The sequence below is a fragment of the Zonotrichia albicollis genome, chromosome Z (genome assembly GCF_047830755.1).
Source record: "Zonotrichia albicollis isolate bZonAlb1 chromosome Z, bZonAlb1.hap1, whole genome shotgun sequence".
NCBI classification, from domain to species: domain Eukaryota; kingdom Metazoa; phylum Chordata; class Aves; order Passeriformes; family Passerellidae; genus Zonotrichia; species Zonotrichia albicollis.
Window position 1 is genome coordinate 70278113 of NC_133860.1, and position 17353 is coordinate 70295465.

General features: G+C 37.2%; 1 protein-coding gene across 3 annotated transcripts in view; it reads right to left on the minus strand.

The window, feature by feature from the left end:
• Positions 1-17353, minus strand: part of SUSD1 (sushi domain containing 1) — a 42150-nt gene that overhangs the window by 16786 nt on the left and 8011 nt on the right. For 2 of the 3 annotated variants that reach the window (XM_074532192.1, XM_074532193.1), the window contains exons 6-12: positions 16595-16774; positions 14466-14645; positions 8903-8997; positions 8723-8779; positions 7125-7314; positions 6050-6144; positions 4800-4986 (exon numbers count right to left, since the gene is read on the minus strand). In XM_074532192.1, coding sequence (XP_074388293.1) covers positions 4800-4986; positions 6050-6144; positions 7125-7314; positions 8723-8779; positions 8903-8997; positions 14466-14645; positions 16595-16774 — 984 coding nt within the window. The remainder of the gene's footprint in view (positions 1-4799; positions 4987-6049; positions 6145-7124; positions 7315-8722; positions 8780-8902; positions 8998-14465; positions 14646-16594; positions 16775-17353) is intronic. The other variant, XM_074532194.1, reaches the window with a different exon arrangement.

Sequence of the window (17353 nt, forward strand, 5' to 3'; positions counted from 1 at the left end):
GTCTGAAACAGCACTCACTGCTCTCACCCCAGCTCCTAAGCCGATGGCTGGACCTTGCCTGGGTAAGCAGAGGGGTGCAGCACTTTGCTGGACTCTCAGGGTAAGCACCCAGGCTTACAGCGCCAGACACTTCCTATATCCCCTGCCTTTGCGCAGCACTCTGCAGCTCTCCCTTCCTCCTGGACCTTGCCCGAGTGTCATGGTCCTGTGCACGACCTGGAACTGCTTTAATGGGATGTGTGGCACAGGAGACTGGCCACATATGCATATGTTCATACGCACCAAGATGAAAGCACCTCCCTGGCCATGGGAGAGGATGAAAATTTGGTCAGGGAAAACACAGGAAGGTTTCTTTGGTGCTTTCAACTAGAAAGCCTGACAGAAGACACCATGTTCACTTTTCATTATTTGTCTTCTGTGAGCAACACACCCAAAGCAAACAGTATGGAAATCAGAGTTCTATTTCTCTTGCAAAGCCTTGGCTGCAAAGCATAGACTGTGTCACCGATATTAATTGCTTTGTAAACAAATTAAGAGAAGTTATCTGAGAGAAATTATTATGTTCATGAGTTCACAGAGACTCATGAAAAACTCTTACTATGGAGGAGTTCAAAAAAATTATAGCAAAGTGGTGTTCATATGAACTTAATTATCATGCATTTAAATAATCTCTGCACAAAAATACAAAGTGTATGCATATGTATGAAATTATTTATATGACTGGCAGCTAATTTCCCCCTACATTAAAAAAAAAAAGTAATCATGCTCATGTTTTCCTCACTTCTCTTCCCTCATTATATAAATCAGAAACTCCTTTCTTGGCAATTCCCATGCTCTGATGCTTCACACTTTACTGGATAGTTTCTCTGGAGGTACATGATGCTCTGGTCCTCTCAGAATAAGAGCTATGAGATCACCGCACCTCCAACAGTCTTTCACTTCCTCATTGGAAAGTAGATTTTGGGTTTTCCCTCCTTTTCCAGACCTTAAAGGACTCCCTTTATGAAAGAATGAGTATAAATGTTTTCCATCCTACATCAGATCAGAACAATAGTCTATCTTTTATATGCATGTGTACATTCAGAGGCAGATGAACAAATCAGACATCACAATCTGATCTGTAATGCTGTACATTTTCCACACACCAAGACAAAGGGCTCTACAAGTTTATACTAAATATATGATGGAATATATTCTCCTTATTCAAGTAACTTTCTAAACTTTCTGCTTGTGAGTCTACTTTCTCACTTGTGTTCATATGAAGACAGAGATGAGACACATGAGTACGTGGCTTGCAGACAAATCTTGGGCTAAACCAAAAAGAACAGCAGCTGAGAAATACAGGAAGTACTACAATTATCTGAGGTAGACAGACTCAAGGTCAAGCCTACTCAAACCCCCTGGAAAGTACATGTACAAATATGTAAGGAATTGCAGCATGTGTGAATAGTATGCCTTGAGCAAACTCAAAATACAGCTTGATTCTAAGCAGAATTATTTTCATAAGATAATTATAAGGATAATTTTAATAAGAATTATTTTAGAAGAAGGAAATGTAATCAGTTACTCAGGGACAAAAGTTCTATTTCTAGTGTCCAGAAACACTTTTGGTCTTACTACGTCGTAAGTCCTAGTGGTCTGCTCTAAAGCAAAAAACAGCTAACCAGACTCAGTAAACATATACGCATTCATGAACTCCCAAAACACCAGAGTTTTCAAAAAGAAACTACCCAAAGCAAAGCTCAAAAACAGATTGAAATATCAATAGAATTCTAATGTGGCTGAACTGAAAAAATTACTCTTATTCAGAACATTAGCAATGAAAGTAAAATAGGCCTAGCTCCTTATTTATTATTTTGTTTTTCAAACACTTTAAAAATGGTTACAAAATGGTTCAATCATCTTCATTTCATATGTAAAAACAGGTAGTGAAATTAAGAACAATGCCTCTCTTGAGCATGCTTTATTAAAGGATATTCCAAAAGGAAAATTAACAGAGCCATGTGTAAGTAGTATATTCACAAGTATGCCCACAAGACACTCCTTTCCTTCTCTGGAAAGGGACACGAGATTCCTTGCTTAAAAGACAATCTTGCTACCATCCTTTTATAGCTACAATATAATCACTGCCTAATAATTTTTGATAAGTGACTCTATTTCCTATTTCCAGTAGACAAGTGGTGAGAGCATCTTTAAAATAATTTAAGACAACATAAAAGACTGTGCAAGATGCCTGTTACAATGGTCCATGAAGCATTTGCTAGTCTGCATTAACCATCAACAAGCTGACAGGCAAAACCAACTTTGTGCTCAGCACTGAACTAATTTTTTAGAGGATGCTACTTGACAGGGATAAAAACAGGCTTTTAGGTCCAAGTTCTTGGGTTTTTTTTCTTTAGAAATAATACAGATATATCCTCATTCAGGATGAATATGGGCATAGATAAAGTTATTCAGGATATAAAGATAACTTTCATTACAGGCATTCACAAATCTTGTTTTTTTAAAAAAATACCCAAACTTATTGCTAGGATTTACATACTTATTGTGTTCTGCAACAGTCTAAAAATTTACACAATCAGTATCCTTGTCAGGAAATTAGGTCTGTAAGGCAATGATCATCCAATTGCCTGGGACATGTCTCTTCACACTATTCATAACTCCACAGTTAAGATTTTCCAAACTCAAAATATAGAAGGTTTGTAAAAGTCAAGGAGACACAACATCTGGATTTGCACCCAGCTGTGGCTACAGACCAAGTAATCATGTACCTCTTCAAGGATGGCATATGAAACCTCAAACAACCTATGAGAACATAATCGGTAAAACACTTTTGTAAAAAGTCTCAGTTTCCCTAGAGCTTCTGTGCTTAAGCCATTTCTTGCATTTCTACAATACCATTTAGCTGGAAAAGCATCAGAACTAACAAAGCCACTTTTCAGAATTAATTTGGCAGATAAATTGAGATCATTCCATCCACCATGGAAAATGCATACATGATTACAAAATAACTGAACAAATTAAGATGAAAATAATAGTTAAAATAGTTTAAATAATAGTTTAAATTATAGTTTTTATATAAATTAGGCTGCTTGCATAGGTAATACAATTCCAAGACATAAGACACATAAGTCAAAACAGCACTGCCAGAAGAATTATTTCAGCTGGATCCTGTTCTTAGATGAGATAACAACACAACTAATCCTATTTAAATTTCATTATTTGGCAAGTTTTTCCACAAGATAATTTTTGACTTTTTAATTTTCTGCAGTTTCTGGAAAAACTTAAAAAAATACATACTTTTATGTTTTTTCCGTAGAAGTCAGAAAATAAGAAATGTTTTCACACCAAGTTTTTGATAAACACTCCTAATATGATAGAGCAACACCCATCTTTTATTGCCTATTGAGTAAGATAACTATCAGGTATAAAGGGGTTTGTGTAGTAAAATCTCCTTTCAAAATGGAAATAATCAAACTTTTACACAAAGACCTTTCCTGGGGCTATGCATATGCATTTGTTAAGCACTAGCTCAGCAGAGAGAAAAATATGCCAGCTGCCAAGACACAAATACCATTTCACACAGCACCTGCTGCAAAGTGTTCTCTAGGGCTCTGCTGAGTAAGTGACCTGATGCAATCCTGCAGAATTCAGGAAATACCACATGATGACAGAGTAAAAAGCCTTTCCTTTCCTCTGAGTATGTATTCAAAAATTACCACTATCAACAAAATTCTGAGATATTTTACCAGCTTTTTAAACAAAGACACATGTACTCATGGGCACTACTTTTGAGTGACAATTAGGGAACTAGTGAAAAGGAATTACCAAATCATTACTGTAATTTCATTTAAAAAAAAAAAGAAACAAATAGGTCCTTGTATATCTTAAACAGCAGCTTTAAGAAACAAGAGATGTTTTACCTTTCATGAAGCATAAAACCATCAGGTTTACTATTGAAAATGCATCAAGACTATCAATTTCAAAATGCAAATCTCCACCTCTTCCTAAGCAGTCAGAAGAGAATTGATTCCATCTAGTGGCTGAACAGTTACAGACACTCAGAGAGCTTTCATGTTCCTTACCCATTATATATAATTTGTGTCCCTGACAGGAAGAGAGACACCATCATCAAACACTGCACTGCACTTCATCTAATACAGAGATTCTGACAGTACAGGGATGGTGAAAACTGTTCTAAACAAGACCCATAAGATGTTTCTCATCACAGCATTTTAGTGACATACATCTTGCTAAATTGGGAACCTGAGGCTCTTCCTTCAGAAGCTAATTTGCTCAAATGTCTTTTATGTTTTGTTCTCTGCCAATTAGAGGCAAAAGTATCTGCATGAGGTACTTGCAGATTCCTGTACTCTAGTGTGGATTCTTGCAGACTTCAGTGGTATCTGTTTCTGTTGTCACAAATACCAACACAAAGTGCATCTGAGATATTAACTCCACTGCGGGAAGAAGTTTTTCTTAAAAAAAAGCCTTAGCCTCTGAAAGGGTGAGGAATTTAACTCAGCTGTACTAGATACTAGTCTTGTGGCCAACCCACCAAACTATCTTTTCCCTGATGTCTCAAAATGACACATTAACATCTCCACCTCAATTTTTCTCCCCCTTCTGGCTCTGAACTCTACAAAACCCATGAAAACAAACAATGGACAGTTTTAAGCATGGAAAGAATACTTTGGGAACCCACCATACAACACTGAGATCAACAATGCAGATTCACTCGAGTCTCTTACGCCCACTAGGTGCTTTTGTAATTATACAAAATAAATGGCAAGACCTACCTGTAATTTGTGTTGTCATAGAAACAAGCAGTGAAAAATTCAAAGCTACCATGGAAATATTAATAGAGTAATTGGTGCCTGGTTGCAAGTCTAAACAAACTTCAGGAGCTTGCTTGTGTGTGGAAAGTTCGAAGGTCATTTCATGAAAGAAGTTCTTCTGATACCAGCGCTGGCCTTGCACATGAAACTGTAACCAAACAATCACAGCATGAAAATTGAAATGTTATAATACAATACATGCAATCAGCCATATCATGCTCTTAATTAGAAGAAACAGCAGAAGAGAACACTGTTTATGATGTGTCAAAACTGTAGGCATTGATAGTTACTCAAATTTTAATCCTTCCAAAAGTTGATTTGTCTTGATCAGATCTGATATTTTCCTGGTTCTTTCACTTCTCTTTTTTCATTAATTTCCCCAAGACCATATTTCCTGCTGACATAGAGGCTTCCACTAACGGCTCACTTTTATTGAAGTATACCCTCCTGGTGAATTTAAAAAGTAAGCTCATGTGAGCACCTCTCCAGTTACACCCTGAGGATCAAGACAAAATCAAGTTATTTTGACCCATGTCAAAATGCCAGCTACATTCTGGGATCTGTCTACAGACACCTATATTTCCAGTGAAATTTAGGCTCATAGGTTCTTTTTTTTGTTTCAGTAGGATTTCCTGTTTTATTGTTGATGACTGAAATGATCATGAAGTCAATAACTTAAAGCCTTCCCTGATCAAATGATTTTTCTGAAATGATAACAAAAATGCTTGCTGGATATGAATTGTGCATTAATTTTCCTTCAAATAGATCCTATGCCTTCAGATAATCTCTTACTGTCTCCTGGCACAGAGAAACTTGAGACAACAGCAGGTGGTCAGGAGTCCTGGCAGAAGTGGTTAATGTACAAATTCCCCATGTACTGGGATAGGGGAAGACTGAAGGCATACCGCAAGGCAAAGAGAACTGACTCAGTGGAACTGGAATAGAGTCGTGTGAGTTGTTTGCCTGAACATGGGAAAATTAAAAGTACAGATAAGGAGAGTAAATTAAGAGTTAAGTATGGGAAAAATTATCAAGAAACAGGGGACTACAAGAGAGCATGGTGTTTCTTTGGCTGCTATGCAAGATTATTCTTTGGGGTTTTACGAGACATTATTATGATAAGGAACACTGCAAGCAGTGAGTGTTTGAAAAATTAGGTTTTTGATTGATAAAAACTGCTCTCTAGATTCAAAATACAAATTGTCACTTACTGAGTATTTGTCTTCCACATCAGTTCCCCTGACATTTCTCCTCCATTTCAAGCAGGTATCATTAAAAATTAATACATTATTGAAAGCTTCCTTTACTGTAAAGACAATTAAAAAAGAGATCAACTTAGAAAACTCTACCTCCTTCAGCTTAATTGAATATGAGCAGCTGAGAAGAAAAATTTTTTTAAAGTTTTAAATTTCATTCTTTTCTGAGACAGAGGGGTTGGCTATCATTTCTTTTTGAATGAACAAACAGGATAAGTAAAGCATGATCTTTTTATACAGAAATCAGTTTTGGGGGAAACCCAAGCATGCTACTTAGGAAATCTAACACATTATTTACTTGTCCAGGCCTAGAAGGTTATAATGACAGAAAGATCAAGGGTTCAGGCCTCCTGATTTAAATAAAATTATCACAGAACAATTTGTCATAGTTGATGCCCTTTGGGAAAAAGCATGTGAGCAAAAGCATTTTTGTGGATTCCAAAAGCAATTATTTCTCAAGGTCTGTCTCACCAGAATTAGTATATCAGAAGACAAGCCTAAAGTCTCGATGACTAAAACACTACAGAAATCCACTGTTAGAACATGACTTCTGTACAGCTACTGATAACTGCCAGAGCCCTGTTAATCACTGGTAAACACAGGAGCATTGTCTGTAATGCTCATACCACTACGATTAGCATCACACAGCCAAGCAACAGGGAACTCTTCTACAGAGAGAGAATCATATTTCAAGGCAAAAAATAGAAACCAGTAGGCATTGTACCATGGACCAAAATTCTGTACCAATCTTGCCTCAGTCAGAAGGCAAGTCCTAAAAAAGCAAATTTGCAGAATCTTTCAGAAGGGCACTTTCTGGTCTCCTTGCTCATAGAATCACTGGCCAAGTGAGCAGAAAGAAAAACATCTTGGAAAAAAGAGGATGTTGACAGTGGCTACATGCATGTAGCCAGCATAAAGAATTATGAAGTCTAGGAAACAGCTCCTTTTCCTGTCTGTTAGACTCAAATCAGTGAACTCTGCAGCACAGTAAGTTCTTTTATAAGCACATAGAATACAAAACACAACCTACCCTTTGTCTGAATTGCTACTGTAACTGAGACGGTGATGTTTGCAGAAGAAATGGTAGTTATATTCACTACGTAGTTACTTCCAGAGTCCAGATCTAAACAGACCTTTGGATTATCTTCACTTGTACTGATGTTAAATATCACATCTTCTGAGAATATCTTCTCATCCAATCTTTGGCCCAGTATATGAAACTATTGAAACAAAGACAGTAATGCAATTTGTTGTGACTCTCCAAAATTCAGAATACTAGCTTACTTCGTCCTATTGGTTCTTAAAGGGAACACAGGATTACATCTGGTTTAGAGAATCAGTTCAAGGAAAATATATATTTTGACTAGCTATGGAATATCTTAACAAACTAGATCTTTAGTTCTTCTGTCTGTTAAAATTATTAATATTATTTCATATATTTCTACAAGAGATAGAAGGAATCTATAATGGAATCTAATCCAATCTATTAGGAACCTAATCTACTGCGGACCCTACAAAGACCTCCAACTGAAATAGTAATGTGTAAGCAAATATTGTTTCTTGTTTACAGCATACAGATAGAAAGTACATCTACTTGTTACTTTCTTTCCCTTTTGCTAGTTATTCCCCCGTGCCCCACAGAAGCAATAGTAAGACAAAACGCTAAAAAACAGTAGACAAGCTTGTCTAAGACTGTCCCAGCATAGTGAAAAAGAAATCTGTTGCTTGTATGACATGAAGGGACAGACAAAGTTCACCTTCTCTGGCTATTCTGAAGTGTCTTTCAGACGACAGAATTCAGGAAAAGCATGTGAGGAGAGCACATTACACCAGAGACCCACCGCTTGCCAGTTACCATTGGCTACATAAAAAATAATTTCCCAGGGAAACTGGGAAGCTGTGTTTTCCATCTCAGCAGTGATCAATAAAAGTACACAAACTAAAAATACTTTGGTTATAACATAGGAGGAGAAAGATGGGTTGTTTTCAAAAATTATTACCTAACCTTGAAATGTTTTCCACATTAATGTACTTACCCTGGACACCCTAAATAATCCTTTTTATTTTTTTCCTTACTTATAGATACTAAAAAAAAGGGAAAAAACCAAAACCAAATAACACAAACACAAACAAAACCCCCTTTCTTGGGATGTTATTGTGAAATCATGGAAAGTCTTATCATGTTGTTTTGGCTTTCAATAACACTGACCAAATTTTTGTTTCTGGAAATTTATGCCTTAAGCTTTATTCTTATGCTCATGTAGATTTTAAAAAAGAAAAAAAAAGTCCTTACAAAAGTTGTTTTCACTTTCCAAGAAAAATGGTTCTAAAATGTTCAGATATACATTAGTTGAAACTTTTGAGCAAGGCACAGTATTTTGATATACCTTGCATTTTTAAAACATGTTATATCCAGTATCTGCAAGTGAGACACAGTTCAGTTGAGATGCTTGTCAAAGACAGGGACAGAGCCCAAGTGCTGCACTGTTTTCTGTGGCAATGTGAGCTTGAGCTCTTCAACGGAACTTCATTAAAACATAAACTTATGCAGTAACCTCTTAACGATTCAAACAGGCATTAAAGTGATTTACGGGAATGACACCCTCAACCCTGAGTTTTTTCACCTACCTTTAGGACAGGAATTTTCTTCTTTCTTAACACAGCTAGTGACCTCCAGGAGTTCCACTGGGAAGATTAAGACAAACTGCCTCACCAACAAAACCCACAACACAAATATCCAATGCTGAATCAGCAGATATAACCACAACAAAGTTACTCCCAATCGCAAATACTTCCATTATTACTTACTGTGTATGTTTCCTGCACTCCCATTCTTCCGTTTTTCCTTTGCCACCTCACACATGTTTCATTGAAAATGGATAAATTACTAAATAATTCCTCCTCTGTGACCAAAAGCATGAACACAGAAAGAAAATAATTACTTCTCATGCATAGCTTATGTTTGGAGCAATTGCTTATTTCTTACTTTTTCTGTGGTTTGGTTTTTTGTTTTTGCTTTGTTTTTTTTGTCCAAACAGGAAAAAGCCAAAGAAGGTAAGCACATATTAGGTAGAAAGCTTTCTCTTAACTGTGTTGGCTCCTAAACTTAAAATAACAGGCTAACTGAAGAAGCATGTCCTGAGCTAAAGCCTGTGAATTCTTTAAACATACAGCCAGCATTACATAAACTGACCCAAGGAACTTTTAAGAAAGCTTCTGTGTTAGACTGGAACAGAGTTTATTTGTAGCTAAATCAAAGTTTTGGTTCATTATTGACTCGAGTTGCTTTTTAAAAGGTCTTGGCATTTTTTTCTTGTTGTAGAATAAGCAAAATTAAATTACACAGCAGAAAACTTTTCCAAACAAACACTAGATTAAAACAATGGAGCCCACAGAACCAAGCATGTAGGAAATACAGCTCTAGCTACCAGAGATACATCCCTCAACACACAGCTGTTAATTTGTACAGCAGGCTTTCTCAGAGACAAAGCACAGCTAGAAGGTCAGCTCATCCACACTTTTTCAGCAGCTCTCTCACTGCTGTCATTAGACACAGTGCAGTTGCTCTTACACGATGAGATAACACTCTCACATAGCTAAGAGCTAAGCTCCTTCTGGTCACAACTCAGATCGACAGCGAGCACACCTACTCCTTTCCTTCACCAGCCTTCAAATTTTCATTCCTTTCTCCCACCACCATATTCTCTTGTTACATTCACTATGTGGCCAAGGTCATACAAACCCAACCTCATATAGAATCTAAGCCGAAAAACACTTACTAGCTGCTGAAAAATTTGAAAGGTATTTATAGAACAGCATTGGAAGATACTTCAGGGAATATTCACAAAATAGTTAGTGAATTGTTCTGACATTAAAGCAAGCACAGGTCAGGGCACTCTTCCCTTGCATATAAACTTCATTACCATCTCACAGGGGACCTCTTGTAGCATGTGGATATCAAGCTGGCACTAAAATAAATCAGGACATTAAGAGTTTCTATCATTTCTAGCATTCCATACTTAGGCAGATATTTAGAACTACAATGTAACTGTTAATGTATTTTGCAGCAGGTTTTTTTTTTTTTTATTATTAGAACTGCCATAAAACTGTTTTCTAACATTATCTCCCTCTCCATATATTCAACAAATACATGCCTCATTCACTAGACCAGTTCATCTCCCAACTAATTTTAACTCCCCCATTCCACATTCATTGTATTTGGAAGTGCTGTTGAAAGCTTTCATGTTTCCAGGACAGAAGAAAGAGATTAATCTGTGTGTCCTCTAAAACAACTTTCTTATAAATAGCTGTGTGATTGACTATATTTAAGAGCTGCTTATTGCTGTAGTTGTCTGTTTTGCAGTACTGCCCCAAACTCCGCAGTGTAAGCAGACTGTTTTGGTACAGTCTGCTTCTGTACCAAAACAAAGCAAAAGATTATGTTCAGTTGTTGCATTCTTTAAACAAGACACAGTTTTATTAAAAGAGTGGATAGCAAGAAGGACACGGAGACAGAGGGAAAATGTTTCCATATCCATGAGATCTGAATTAAAATGCATAACAAAGAGGCAGGAGGGAAGAAGAGAGGGAGGAGTAATCTACAAGACTTCTTGGCAAGAAAATCTGCAACTTGACTTATGAATGTATATAATACAGCTTAAAAAAAAGGAAAATAAAGCAGAAAACAACAAAAGGGATTGCACTGGATATTTAGGAAAGGAAAGAAATCTTTACAGTGGCCTCCTTGGAAGGAAGAAGGCAGGACTAGTAGCGGGTTTTTGGGTTTTTTTTCTGTAAATACATCGACTTTTTTTGTTATGCTTTCTGAACTTTGAGGACAACTCCACGGGGCAATGACCATAAATTCACAGAATAGCTAGCAGATCTTTTCTCAAAAGTTTCCACTTTAAATGGATGTGAATGAAAGAGCAGGAAAACCTCTGCAGAGCAATTACCACAAGAAAGTCTACAGCTTTCTGAGGAGACTGATTTTTCTCCTTTACTCTTATTGATCACACAATCTTTGTTTGGACAACCAAATATAAAGAAAGGGCCTGGTTTAACATTAATCCCAGCAGCATAAACAGAGTCTCCAATAAACAGCACAAAGATTTCTCTGAAAAAAACATTCTGCAACTAGAGGGAGACAGGTTTCTTGAAACATTCATTCTACTCTGAAATATAACAGTGGCAGTGACTTATAGAGATTGGGAACTCACTTTGTGAAACACACAGTAGCAGACAGTAGCATCCAGGTCTTAAATGTATCTGATTTTGATCAACAGCTTGTACTTAAACTCACAAATAAACTGGGAGAGCAAAGACCCTGCATTTGCCTATATCTCAGCACTGTAAGTTTAAACTTATGATTAACCAAGGCAAGTGAAGTTCACTGCTACCCCACTGATCTTCAGGTTACCTTCACGACCTTTTCCCATCCCAAAAGAAAGTGTCCTAGAAACAACATGCAAATAAATACCTGGAGAACCAGAGGTGAAAGGTGAAAAGTCCTTCAGGAGTCAGAGAGAAAGGCAGATTTAGGAGAGGACAGAGAGATGCAAATACCACCTGGCTGTTGGCAGCCAGGAAAGACAGGCGTTAGTAAACACAACACAAATGGTAGAATGCAGAAAAAAACAAAGTATTTCAACAGCACCAGTGAATGATGGAGAGGGAGAAATTACATCAAGAAATTCAAAGATACCAGCTTTTTTACCAGAAAGCAGACAGAATCAGCTCCACTCTGACATTTATCCTCAAGTAGCTAAAAGAGAATCCACACATGCAAGTTTATTTCCAGAGTTCTTGCTACCTATCCCCATGCATAGAAGCAATTTAGTGGAAAGAAAAAACCCAGGTATTAGATTTCTTTGTATATTTTTGCCTGTTCAATTCTGTATCAATATCTTTGCCCTGAACTCCTGAGGAGAAAGGAGTCTGTGCCCAAACAACCCCATAGCTCAATTCTGTAAGTGGTGAACAATGTTGCAAATGCCATCTGCTACTAACCAAACATATTTTTGCAATTAAATAAATTAAAGTATCTCAAAGACAGGTGCCAAGAGAGTGGTGCCAGACTCTTTTCAGTGGTTCCCAGAGACAGAATGATGAGCAATGTCCATAAACTAAAACACAAGAAGGTTCACCTGAACACAAGGGAACACTTCATTACACTGAGGGCAGCAGAGCACTGGAAGGGGCTGCTCAGGGAAGCATGAAGACATTCCAAACCCACTTGTTCCTGTGTCACCTGCTCAAGGTGACCCTGCCCTAGCAGGGAGATTGGACTGGATGATATCTAGAGGCCCTTCCAACAATAACGGTTCTGAGATTCTGGGAAACCAAGCACTTCTACTCCACAGGGAAAGAAGTTCTGTGAGGACCAGATGTGTAGGCTCACACGATGAGCACACTAGACAACAGGTATTTTAATTGCTGGTCTGTTCTCAGCACTTCAATCACCTCATTTCATGTGGATAAATGAGAGGCTGGTAAAAATTCCAATCCAGCTTACTACTGCCTTACCTTACTGATGGCTTAATCCAATCAGCATCACAAATAAAATTAACTTTGTAATTAAAAAGTTAAATTAATTAAATGTAAAATTAATATTTTTTAGCATTTAAACTAGCTACTTAGAAAACTACTATTACACACACACACACACACATATATTTACCATGTATCCAAACAGACAGTGCACCAAACAATGCAAATAATAGGCATCCATAGCAATCACTTTTTAAGAAATGAAGAAATTAATTGTCAAAGAGAATTTCTTGCAGATGTTCTCTCTCTTAACTGCCTCATTTCTAATGGAATTTTTCAGGCAGGATAAAAGACAATTGGTTTTCCAATGCCTATCATGGATTAGTTTGGAATGGAACATACTTTCTTTCATTTTAATGGGTGTTGCTGTTACATGCCATTAAGAGCATGTAAATGTCAAAGGCATTCCTGCACAAGCAGAAATTTTATTTAATTTTAAAGCAATTTGTTAACTCTAGTGAATATGAAAAATGTAGAAGTCAAGAAGACAGAATATTTGTAACAATTTCCTGTTGATTAATTTTTTTTAAAGAAGTCTAGACTAGTTAGGCAATTTTTGTAACTCTTCTTTGCCGCTTTATTTGACAATAACTGACTTTTCTGGCTCTCTGATCCAGCAGCTAGGGCTGGAATCTGGCAAAGCTCTTGCTGAAATCCGTGGTAATCCTGTGAGTGCAGTCTGCAGGTTCGGGCCCTTCAAAACTACACAGCGCTCAAGACAACTCTTGGCACTTCAAAGACTGACAGACCTGACTAACTTAGTCACTTTACACAATGCTAGCTTCAAAATCAATTCACAAAATACAGTCATGTGAGTTTCCTGAATGAAATATGAATCATGACTTCTAACAACAGCAGTTCCATTTTCACTTGGACACTTTAACAGCTGAGAGAACTGCTTTTCTGCATACTCGTTTTACTTGGTATCACATGTTTTACATTCACCATAGATGCTCAAGAGGTCAAGTGAGGGAAGAGAGGCCTCATGCAGTAACTTTGTACAAAGTTAAGTGCCAACAGGCAATGACACATTTCTAGTCATTTTGAAAACCATGAAAATGTTTCAAAGCTAAATGAACACTATCTTCTGCAAAAGACATCACTGCTAGAGATAGAAAGTGATAGACTACTCCTTTTTAGGACACAGGAGAACATTAATGAGCACAACAGTAACAGTCCAAAACATCTGCTTGTTGTTGCTGTTAATAAAATGTCAGTACATCCTGTTTCCAAGCACACAGTATGACAACACCTTTATTACACATTTCCCTTGTCAGAACTCACTCTTTAATAAGAAAATAATTCTGAAATGAAATTCAGAAAACTAGATGTAGGCTGGAAAGGCAACCATGAACAAATTTTGCTTTGATCATTACAAGAAAACAAAAAACAAAACAAACAGTGAGGGAGAGAGAGAGATAAAGAGCTTCAAATTAAATTGCCAGTATTTTCACTGGAGTGCATTTTACAGTATTAGAGTAACATGAAAATATTGTTAAATGCCTTCTGCCCCTCTGGTGACACTCCATGGGCTTCTGAAGCTGAAGGCAATGTGTGAGGCAACAAAACTCCAGTAGCATTAGTCAATTTCTGCTTGAGAAAAAAAGCAAGACAGCTACAGAAAATCTGTGGCATCCAGTAGAAGTTGCTGTATTGTAAACACTTGTGACCTCTCCATCCAAAAGTACCACCACATTCCCTACATCATAAATCAGAAAGGAGTTTCTTGCCCTCATTCTTCCTCCGGCTCCTAACTTCAGAAGAGGAGTGACAAACTAATTAAATTGCAATTTAAATAGCAACTTTGTATGGTAATACTTACCTTGACACACGTATGTAATATTCTCCCATGACTGATCTATTGTGCATTCTGAAAAATTCCTGTCTCCATTGAAATAATAGCCTTCTTTGCAGTGGTAGTACACTCTGCTCCTCAGAGTGGTAGAGTTGTCCCAGGTCATTGTCGTGTGTGGAATCAGCAAAGGTTTGCCACAGTCTACTTCTAGAACAGAGAAAAGCAGGAAAACAAAACACTTAAATGAAAACAGGCAAGACATATTGAAGTCCTAAAGATGGAGGGATGAACTGTCCCAGCTTTGTTTTTTCCACTTCTTAGAGATTCCTAGAAGTCAGGGAGGTCATCAGACCCCAAAATTTTGTGGTTGGAGACCTTCTAGCAGGCTGAGATATTTATCCTACAAGATGACCCATAAAATTAAAGAAAGTGTCTTGATTAGAAATGGAGAGCAAGGATCTTTAAGCAAATTTTTGTGAACAAGTCTATCTTCCCACAACACACTCTTAACCTCCACAAGCTATTTATTCCTTTATTTTACCTACCATTTGTAACAGTAGATATTAAAAAGCACACTTGGTCCTAGGAGTATCATGAAAGAACAGCATCAAGAAAGTTATGTTCCTTTGTCAGTGGATTTAATTCAAATTTTGAAAAGAGATGCTGCTATAGACAAGATGAATGAGCAATTCCGGGGGAAAATTTGATAGATTATGCAAACCACTTCACAGATAATTAGAAAGCTGGGATAATGAACTAATAATTTAATTCATTTGCTCAGGTTTTGGGGGCTGAATAATAGAACAGGGAAGAAAAAGAATAAAAAGTGAAGATCAAATAGATGGAACAGTATTATTTAGGGTAAAATCTGCTTTTCAATTCACAATGAACGTTATACCTCAATAAAAGATTCTACACCCCTTCAGTTATAAGAAGCAAATACTGCAAGAATTAAAATCTTACCCTCATTAAAGCTCATATGGAGCAAAAAAGTTCTTTTAAAACCATTCAATAATTTTAAGTGATTCTGAACTCTATTAAAACAAAAGGAAAGCAAAGAAGTAAAAACCAAAGCTTATAGAAACATGATCTGTACAACATTTAAAGGAACATTTAAACTTATGTATTTCAATGGATAATACATCCACCATCATGACTATCTTCCTTTTCATACACCAATGAGTATGAATCTATCTACTATAAATCATGAGAATAAGCCTTGGAATAACTAATGCTCATGGAAGCATGTGCTTAACTCATGGAAAGACAGTATGTGATGAGACAGAAAAATTCCTCCTGTTCCAGCTACCTGCCCATGGCCATTCTGTAAGCAGACTGAAATGCAGAAGCACATTCTTGTGTAACATTGCAAACCTTCTCCCCAGACTCATGACCCAGAATAAGAATATTAAAGGCCATTCTAAAAGTGGAGAGTGGTTATAACATGCGCATGGAGCACTAAAAAATGACTACATTTGATTGCAATAAACTGAAAGCTTGATCCAGTATCAAGCTGAAAAGATATTGCTTAGCCAACAAGTGGAAAAGTGAAGCTGTGAAAACTGACTAAAGAGTGTAATTATTCTAAGGTCTCCTAATGAAGAATATTAGCCCAGATTAAAAAAAAAACAAACCTGAATAGTTTTTTTTAAATGTATCGTTGTGTTCCATCTTATTGAGGAACTGTTTAGACTACATTCCTCCAAATCATGGCACTGTAAGAGGCCTGACTCATCTCAAAAGGCAACAGCATGTATGAGCAATCATAATTTGCAACTGGAAACTGTCCAAATACAGGAATTTTGAAGGTATGTTAATAACTAATAGCAATTTGATTTCTGATAGTGGCTTCAACTGCTATCAGAAAAGTAGAGTGGATATTGAACTGGAAAAACATCAGCAATTTAGGCTGCATTTTCATCTCACGGTAATTCCATTGGGATTATGTTCTTGGAATGTTAACCTTCAACAATTTATTGCAACCTCATTAGCAACACAAAAAGAACCACCCTGTTAAACATATGGATTTTGTTTTGTGACCACTTTCTATGCCAGAAGACTGTGTAAACTGAATGCCCAAAGAGGATGACTGATATTTATTACAGTGACTTAAACAGTACCTATGCTAAACAAACCAGAAGGCAGGCTTCATTTACCTTTGCAGACCAAATCAGGGCCATCCCACTGTCCTCTGGCATTGCAGACTGCAGTGCCACTGCCACCTGCCATCAGGTACCCATGATCACAATCATAGGTGACTTCACTTCTGTATGTGGTCGCATTCACGGATGTTGGACGTGCATTCGACACATAAGGTGGAGCCCCACAGTCCACACCTGAGGATATGAAGGAAGAGAAGACAGACCCGTTAGTCAACCAGCAGGAGCAATGACAGCTGTACTCACATAACTATTTCTCCATCTTTACCAGCCAACCCTCTTCTCCTGTAGTAGTGCAATATTTCCTCAGGTCCTCTGCAATATTCCCACTATGACTGACAGTGCTGTAGCTACTCCAAACTTCTGCTTCCAAATAAAAGGATGCTTTTCTGTCCTTCTCTCAGAATAGCATGCTAAATCTGTGACTCCCTCCTCAGTCTAGCTAATAGTATACAGAAAAGTCCTGGTTTTCTTCTGAATCTTTAGACTCTCCTGCTTTTACAAACCTGATTATATTGGGTGAGGTGGTTCTTTACCATTCACAATGAGCAACACTCAAATGAAGGCCAATGAGCAGAAACTGCCTTGAGAAAGCAAAACTTTTAAAAGTATACAAAAACTGTAAAAATGCAAAACCACAGAAAAGGTTACAACATACTATATAAAAGTTTCCTGTTAAGGCAAGAGTCTACATAATGCTTAAACAAAGAAGTCAAGTAGCACACACACACACACACACACACACACACACAGAAC